The sequence below is a fragment of the Centruroides sculpturatus genome, unplaced genomic scaffold, assembly GCF_000671375.1.
Source record: "Centruroides sculpturatus isolate CEXI.00-Female unplaced genomic scaffold, Cexi_2.0 scaffold100, whole genome shotgun sequence".
In the NCBI taxonomy this organism is placed as follows: Eukaryota; Metazoa; Arthropoda; class Arachnida; order Scorpiones; family Buthidae; genus Centruroides; species Centruroides sculpturatus.
In genome coordinates, this window is record NW_019384300.1 from 392,477 (window position 1) to 402,211 (window position 9,735).

A 9,735-nucleotide genomic window follows, 5' to 3' on the forward strand; every position below is an offset into this window, starting at 1 on the left:
GGTTGAATCGTTTTTAATGCATTTAAGAGAAGATAGAGGTTATGTATTTTTAACCTGTAGCCGCGAAGATTTTTAGTTCGTTTTCAAGATGCGTTGTACAGTATTCTTGATTTGTCTACCTCGGCTGTTTTAATAGCGACATAAAGCTTATAGCCCGATAATTCGGCAGTTCGTTTGGCTTTAATAATTAGGTTTATAAAGAGAAACTTTATGCTTGAATGGTTTGTACTTGTTTGTATCTTTGCCGAATTTTCACAATCCGGCATAATGCAGTTATTCAAGCTGCTGGGCATGGTTAAATATTAAGGGCATCAGTGCGATTTTACAAGATTTTATAGGTTGTAAGACTCTGGAAACTCTTTACTGGAAAGAGTTTCCAGAGTCTTACAACAAAAATCTCGGGTTAAAAAATCAGCCTGGATTACGAGATCCAGTTAGAGAAACCCTACTTCAAAGTAAACCATAAAGCAAAATATCCTCATGTGGAAAATTAATCTTCATGAATTGCATTATCTCTAAGCCCCAGGAAGTAACACCAGTAAGACAAAGTAAACATAAAAAATAATAATGGAAACACAAATCTCGAGTAAAAATCGAATCTATTCACTGATCTTCCTGGTTTCAGTGTGTTACAAAACTTATATCTCCATCTGCTTTCAACTTTAATTAGTTTCTCCTTAGAATTACTACGCTTGTCAGTTTGTTTTTCTCTGGATTTACTGGGAGATGACTCACGTTTCTGCAAAATATATTTTAAAAAATAAGCAGTACATACTTAATACTATTTAACTTTTCAAAAACTGTAATATTTTCAACGTACATGTGAATTAGGCTCTGTCAGTTGATGGGCTAATGCATATTCTATTAAAGAAGCAGTTACAAATGAGGTACAGGTAAATAACCAAATATCCAAAGCTTTGACGTAGTTAACGGGTGGACTGTACGATCTGGATTGTACCACTTGAGTAATTAGTGTCAGGATGGACGTCACTCCCAGTGTGATTCGAGCAGGAACCGAATTCACGTCCAACCAGAATGATAACCACGAAAGAACCACTACCAAACTACTCGGTACATAAACATTAATTATATTGCCGGTTAGGCGGCGAATGAAAGTAAAATGTACAGCCAAGTAACTGAAACTTCCTGGTTATAGAAAAAACAATATAAATCTACGCTTGAATTTCAATATAGTCATTTTTACTTACCACCAATATATATCTCAGTTCCTTTGTGAGGTTTTGGAATCTTCACTTCATACTTAAGGGGTTGAATATCTTCTGTAAAAATAACACTCGGTCCATAATCTTTATAAGGACTATCTTTAACACCTGCCCACTCTAACAATGCGTTTTCATTTGAACTGGTTACTGTGAGAAAACAATAGTTAATACACATCCTGAAAAACTTTCTTGTAAAGAGTTTAAAAGATTTACTATTAAGAAAGACATTAAATTATTCTTACGAAAACATATTTTGAAAACACAATGCTGAATATCAAATGGATAATAATGAAGTTTCATGGGACATGACACTCGAAAACTGTATCTGTAAAAAGTAAAATTATAGAGTAACATCCAATAACGGTAACCTCTAAACAACGATTAATTTTTATGTTCTTCTCTTTGCCTGTAGTTCAGAGGTTTCACTGTATTATGATTATTATTTTATAAATTTATTAGCAAAAAAACCTGATATCCGCGAGATAAAATAAGAATTTTTCTTGCGAACCTTATACCAGGGTAGCATATTCACATGGTACACTGGTGATTCTGATACTGAATTGTTCCAAAGTGTTTCCTATACAAAATTATAGGGAAATTTCAGAATCTTGATATCCAATATCTGTGGAACGTATTATTGGATAAGAGAGAACACGAAAACCTAATGGCATATGTGAGGGCTCACTTTATCTATTAACAATTAATTCGTTAAAATTTACTGCGAAATTTAGAACGGTCCCTAGTGAAAAATATTGCCTATATTCAGAATACATATAGATGGATTTAAAAAAGTAATACTGTAATCACAATACCTTCACTAAGATTAAGATTGAAAAATCATACCTAGATAACTTTCTAATAGTATTGTCTTGATATATCTTGATTGCTGTATTCGGAATTGAAAACTGGAAAAGTTGCCCCCATTTGCTATTGTCAAAAACCAAATCTGGTATCCAGATAGATTTTGCAGCTTTCGGATGAAGTACTTTATAATTCGTTATGTTCAACATTTCGAGTCTCAGTCTGGGATCCTTCCATCGTTCTGTTTGAAACAAGTGCATTCGGAAATCCTGAAAGATACAGCATGAGATTTTTCACAAATGTATAGAATTTCGTACATTAAAGCTATTGTTCATCTCTTACCATTGTCGTTTCTGTTATATCATCGATATCAAATATCTCGAGATTTAAGTAAACAGTAACAGGTTTTCCTGGTTAAAATCAGAAAACAAATTGTATAATTAATTAAATTGTTTTCAAAGATATCTATTACATAACAACTTTCTTACCTTCAACACGAGGAGGATCATATTTATCATAATCATCGGGTATTACATAGCGCCAGATCCTATCAAATTCTTCACTGAAAATGAAAATACAATTGAAATTTCTTTTAATTTTCGGTCCACCGGTGGCCAAGCGGTTACATTTCCTGAACACTGGGAGTTTGGGACTTGGGTTCGCGCCTGTTATCCACATGTGTAATGCCTGAAAAGGTGCCGGTTACCCTTAAAAAGATCTCCCAAAAGGCATCTCCCTAGGCAGATTGCCCAAATGTTGCATTGCTACAACTTAACAAAACAAACTTTCAATTTTCATAAACAGAATTAATAAGGATCTTCTACATTTTTATTTTTAGAATTAATTTATAAAAAATTATAAAAATGTTCATTTACAACATGAATAAATAAAAGAGCAATTTTATGAACATTATAATTCGAATGTGTTGATGAGATATGCCTACGCAATACATAGGCAAACTGCCAAAAAAAAAAAGATATTTAGACGTGATCTTCATTGGCAAATCTCCCATTTGTTGTGAATTAAATTTATGAGATGGTTTTTCCCACAGAAAGAATTGAATTTATGGTATAAGGTTGCACAATAAACAAACTTATAGAGCTCCAAGTAGCCACGGCCACCAGTACCTAGTGGATAAAACTACCGAACAGTGGTAGTTGTTCGAGAGTTTGAGTCTGGCCAATGGGCTGGCTACATGTAGTTTTCTGGGTTTTCTTTACGTTAGTAACACCGACCATAATAGAGGCAGGTTTTCGATTGAAATTCTCCGGGAGCCATACTCTCGGAAGATCGACCACGTGTGTCCCGTTGCCGTAATGAAATAAATCAAACCAAACCAATTCAAGCAACCAAACCAAAAAGCCAGACTCAAACCCTCGATCAGTGTTCAGTTGTGTTATTAACTTAGCTACTGTAGGACCAAAACTAAAAATAAAACTTTTTGAAACTTAAATTAGTACTAAAAATTAAGAATTCGTTTCAATTTCTTTGTTCAATGTGCAAAATAACAATTGTTTGTGTGTTTAAGAGAATAGACATGAATGGATAATAATTTTTTATTCTATTCTCAAATTACTTTCAATAAACTCTTATAAGCAGTTTTAATTCTTCGAAAGATTTAAGTTAATTTAAAACGAATTCTTTTTATTAGTAATTTATCAACACGAAAGAGCAAATTTGAGTTTTTTATACATTAATTTAGGTTTCAGAATAATTTGAATATAAATGTTTATTATATTTTAAATACAATTTAGTATAATCAAATTTAATTAAGTACTTACCTTAAACACAATTTACTTAATTTTAGAATAAAATAAAGTTGAAAAATATTCATTTTTGTTTAAGCTCTAAGTAAGGAGTGAGGATTTTACTGCATTACTAATTATTACAGCAGGTAAGAATGGCGTGACATTCGTGTAGAGCNTATTTTAAATACAATTTAGTATAATCAAATTTAATTAAGTACTTACCTTAAACACAATTTACTTAATTTTAGAATAAAATAAAGTTGAAAAATATTCATTTTTGTTGTAAGCTTTAGGAACGGACTGAGGATTTTACTTCATTAGTAATTACAGCAGGTAAGAATGACGTGATATTCGTGTAGAGCCGCATGTATTGACCAAGGTTTTTACAACAATACTCATTAGTTTTAATTAAAGTAATACAAATCAATATTTTCGTAACTGTTTTAATGTAAATTTTACTAATGATATATTTTGTCAATATATTTTATGGAACTACGTGTTGCTTTTGTTAAATTAAACGCATTGCAAATAGAGTTATATAAATTTTTAAATACGATACTTCTGTATTCGGCATTTGTGGCTACTCTTTATGCAGTGCTGCAAACATATAGGCCAAAACAATCAATCAATTACAAAATTAGTCAGGAAGACATTTGTAGTATAGGTTCGATATACTTTGGTTATAATTTTTAACCTCCTTACTTTTATTTTTTTTTCTACTATATTTACTTACATTTATACAACTATCCTATTTAACTCTTGTGTCAATAAAAATAAACAGTGTACACGATCTATTCAAACTGTTTAAAAGTAGTATTGTAATATTACACAGTGCTAACAGATGGCGATACTTAACACTTCAATAGGAGGTCTATAAACATAAGGTTAAAACACGATACAGTAGAGCGTCGATTATCCGAAAGAATTCCAGTCGGCAAATTTAAATTTTCGCCAGTGCTGTGGCGCTGTAATCTTTGGCTATGTCTTGGGCTACTCAAATATTTTACGTTTTTGATACTAAATTAACTTCTGAAGTATAATTTTTTATTGTTTTTATATTTTTCAATATATTTATTTTGTCTGTACAAAATAAAAAAATAATTTTTAACGATACAATAGTCTTCGTTAGGCTTAACACTGACGAAAATTCAACGCTAAGCGACACGCAACGGAGAAAAATTTCAACATGGGATAGGTTAATATATTTTTTCTACATAATCGAATATCCGAAAAATAAGTTATCCGAACAATCCCAGTCCCCAATTGATTCGGATAAACGACGCTCTACTGTACTTTTCTATAGTCGCACGCACTTTTACATTACATAAACTGCAAACAGAAGCTCAAATGAAACATTTTTATAAATTAAAATCAGATGAAGAAAAAAGAAAACCATTCTCTCAAACTTTACATATTATATAAGGTAAAACTTCAAAGGTATTTGCAAGAAAAAATAACTTCCTTCATTTAGGAACTTTCTTATTCATAAAAACTAAGTTTAATTATTTTTATAAAGTGGCAAGCACTTTTACATTACACAAACTGTAAACAGGAGCTCAGATGAAACATTTTTATAAATTTAAATCAGACAAAAAAAGAAGAAAACCATTCTCTCAAACTTTACATATTATATAAGGTAAAACTTCAAAGGTATTTGCAAGAAAAAATAACTTCCTTCATTTAGGAACTTCCTTGTGCATAAAAACTAAGTTTAATTATTTTTATAAAGTGTTAAATAAGTATACTTATAAAAATATATTAAACAGTAGATAAAGAGTAGAAATATCAACTTCAACTTTATTTATTGTTGACTTATGTAACAAAGATTAATTTTTATGTCTTTGTTTATCTAAATATATAAAATTACTTGTTCTGACTGACTTAGTCACTGATTCATCATCGCCAGAGCAAACCACTGAATCTAAAGATGTGAATTTTGGTACACAGTTAGGGTACATCATGGAAACGCACACTAAGAAGAGATTTTTCGAAATTTCTAGGCGGGGGAGAGAGAGAGAACTAAGGCTTAACCGGAAGAACGGCTTCTACTGTACTATTTTAGATACAATTTTTTATTTTTATCTGCGTTTTAGTAGGGTATGCCATGGCAATGCACACCAAGAAGTAATTTTTCGAAATTCCCCCGCGGGAGGGAAAGGATTTAGTCTTCATCGAGTACTTATGTGTATTAAATTAATAAAAATATTTACAGCAATGTCTGAAACGTTATCTATTTTGATTTTAAAAATGTTCGAACCGTTTTAAATTCGAATTTGTTATTGCATATTGGTTCGATTATAGAACGATTGTAAACGTTCCAGAAAATTGATCAAATTGAAAATAGTTCGTTTGATTCTCGGCGGTAGGTGTTATATAAGAATTACTATGGTTGTTGAAATACTGAATATAAATGGGGTTTGCTTGCAAAATCAGCGCGGGCAAAGCCGCGGGTAACAGCTAGTTTTAGATATATTTTTAAAACATATTTTACATACATTCTGAAATGAACAAAAATTCCAGCTTTTCTACACCTGAATGACAATTATTGAGTTGTGTTTGATTTGTTCGTCGATTAAATGAAAATCTGCTTAAACTGAAATTTAAGTTAAACATTAATTTATAAACAGATTCCAATTTGGAAAATGAAATAAAACTTTAAAATTATCTTAACAGTTTGCAGTGCCGGCCCGAGGTAAGTTTTAGGATGGAGCGAGATCCTATNTTATCCAACATCATCTTTCTCGACTTTGATCTCATTTAATTGTTGACTATGACATCTGCTCTTTTTGATATTTTTTTTCTGGTTTCGTTTTGCTTTCTAAACTGCGTCTTAACTTTAATATTTTAAATTTTCTTCTTTTATATCTAAAAGTTTGTTTTTCCCGTTATTGTTTATGAGTGCTGATGTCAAAGTCCGGTATCGCCGATTCGATACTTATATAATTTGCTTTCTTGACGATTTAACTTAACAAACTTTTTTTTTTCTTATATCTTTCCCTTATGCGGGGACTATTTCCGGGGCCTCACAGATCGTGCCGGCGCTTCGAAGTGGACTCGCCAACTAAAACAGCGGTGCCTGCGGTGACAACTCTGTTGGCACCGCAGGTGGCACCCCTGCCTGCGGTAGACGGGGTTGGAACCCCGCCCACGCGCGTCTCAACAGATAAGGCCATTCATATACTGGCCACACGCTTGCAATTAAAATATCGAAAAGTGAAAAAAATATTTTTTTCTTTAATTTTCTTTACCACTGAGGCGCCCCCTAGGACTTAGCGCCTGGAGCGGCTGCTCAGTTCGCCCTATGGTAGGGCCGGCTCTGACAGTTTGACATATTAAAAAGGTAATTTGATTCTTTTCATCCTACGGGCAATAAGAGGACCATTTTAACCATTCCATAGGAGAGCCGGATGGTCGAGTGGGTTAAGTGTCAACGTACTGCTCTGGGAAATCCGGTAACTAATCCGATCGAAACACCCTAGAAATTTTTCGGGGTGGTCCTTCTCGGATTGTCGGGTACCCGCCGTTTCTTTATGCAGCGAAAGTGTAGCGAAATGACGTCACGAGCAGTATTGGCCAATTAGAAACCAGTTTCAGTGTATTCGCTGTAAAGCGCTTCTCGAGCGCTGCATAAAGAAACGCGAGGGTAGAGAAAATTCCTTACCACCCGGTCGCCCACTAGCCAAACTCAAGATGGGCATGATAAAAATATAATTTCAGTGAGCACAGGGCAGAAAAAAAAGCTGGGCCCATAATGGAGGCGAGAGTAGGCTATTGACAAAGGATAGTGATGGACAGGACCATATCTAAAACTCTGAAGTTGTTTGCCCAGGTCCTCCAGAGCGGTAGTTAATATTTGGCTGTTATGTCCAAATATTAACTACCGCTTTTAGACAATAGAAGATACAGTAATTTGTTTTCATTCTTTATCCCATCAGACTAACATAAATTGAAATTTCGTCAAAAACATTTTGAATAATTTTGGTCTTTGGATGCGATTAAATGTTATTTTAGGCTTAAAATCAACCTTGTTCATTGAAATCGGCTAAAAAAAATGTCAGTGGCAGAATTTAAAAAAAAAAACACTCCAGCAATAAATTTCACTGAAGGTTTGAGAAATTTACATAGAATAGAATTTCATGCTCAATTAACGTTATTTACATTTTAATCCTGACTACGTAACAGAAATTATAACTTTTAACTGGATTTGAGAAATTTGCATAAGGGATGATGATATCGGGTTTGCTGCCACAAATAACATTCCATAACGTCAATGTTCTGCACGCTGAGGAAGTGAGCCGATTAATCAAATCTTTAGTGCGGAAACTTTTGATAATCTGGATTTTTGAAGCACAGATCTATGGTTAATTAATTAACTATATAATGATTGTTGAATAATGATTGTGTTCTAACTTCAGTTTTTTTTCTTAGTATCTGTTTGTAATATAGAATTAATATGAGTCTTAAGAAAAGATAATCGATTAGCAGATGACGAATTAGAAGTGCATTTTGAACCAATTGCCCTTCCAGTCTAATTTAAACAAGTGTATTTTTAGATATAAACCAATAATTTCCATTGATCACTTACACGTAGCGAAATTAGGTTATTTTGGTGAGCGACATTAACATTTCATGATGATACTTCTTACAATGAATTTTTTTACATCAGAAACAAATAATCATTACATAGTAACCTTCCAGTTGTTCCTGACAAATTCTTAAGTGTAGTAATTTGTTGTCAAAACCAAATACAGTAAGTTTATAATGTCACCAAATTCTACTTTAGACCATAACTCAATCTACGATGATGCTGGATATGGATGGACACCTTGACATAATGAAACTTTCTCTTCATATAAAACAGCATCTCCTATGTCAGACTGCAAGAATAGCATCTTTTTTAACTTTGTCCATGATATAAAAAACCATAGGCAAGCTAAGCTATACCAAAAACATGCCGAAGGGGCAGAGCAAATGTCCGTTTTATCACGTGGCATGCAACCTTGAAACCCCTCTATTGTTTATAATTATTGTATGATCCACTTTATGTACTGTATTTCCTCCAATCTGATTTGCAGTCATACCTTTCCTAAACCCCCTTTCTTCAATGTACTTACAGCTTGTGGATTACATTTAGTATTTTCTCTACAAGTTAAAATGTTAAGAAATCTGTTGTAATATAGTTTTTTTTTGCATTAACTCTGAGCATTGTTTATTTTAATTCAAATTTGGTTACCAAATTGTTAAATAAAAAAATCTTCACCTAATTTCTAATAGGCACCACCACAAAAACGTGTAATTGTGTATAGTAATGAGGTCTACACACAAGTTTCAAACTCATACTATAGTGTTTTAACTGTGAGATTTTGGTTAAAGACACGATCAACTACCAATTTCAAAAGATTAACTTCTGCTTAGTCATATTTAACAGATTAATAGCTCTTCACACACAAATTTGTCTTCATCTAAAGCTGTTTCTAAATATTTAAAAAAAAAAATTTCAAAATTTTATCACAAAAACAATACAATTCCAAAAAGTTCCCTCTAATCTGTATCTAAAAAATATTATTGAGCAGCCCAAATGACAGTTAAGTTATATTCTATTATTTCAAGTGTGGTTAGAACTACCCCAGGATGCATATTAGTTATTCATGATTTAGTCACATCCAATGAAGCAATGAAAAATAGCACTTCCAAACCAATTGTAAGCATTTTGAGTTTTAAAATTTGTCTTGGTTAACTGACTTTTGACACAATGCATCAATTTTTATGCAGAAAGTAATTAGAGCAATCTAGAATAGTTGCAGAAAACTTAAAATGAAACCTCTGATAACTACTGCTAGATCCAGAAAAGTGAATAAAAATAAAATAAAATTGTATTATTAAATTTTATTAATACCATTTTGTCATATAAATGCTAATCTTTTGTTCATTTGTGTAATGAGAATAAATAAAAAATTCTGAAG

General features: G+C 32.4%; 1 protein-coding gene across 1 annotated transcript; it reads right to left on the reverse strand.

The window, feature by feature from the left end:
* Positions 1-490: 490 nt before the first annotated feature.
* Positions 491-6,945, reverse strand: LOC111638725 (glycine receptor subunit alpha-4-like). Its single transcript, XM_023384509.1, has 9 exons — positions 6,800-6,945; positions 6,268-6,303; positions 2,513-2,586; positions 2,367-2,434; positions 2,067-2,293; positions 1,466-1,548; positions 1,209-1,370; positions 821-1,146; positions 491-739 (listed from the first exon to the last, which is right to left on the reverse strand). The coding sequence occupies exons 1-9, from the start codon at positions 6,943-6,945 to the stop codon at positions 491-493; spliced, it is 1,371 nt and encodes a 456-aa protein (XP_023240277.1).
* Positions 6,946-9,735: the final 2,790 nt, after the last annotated feature.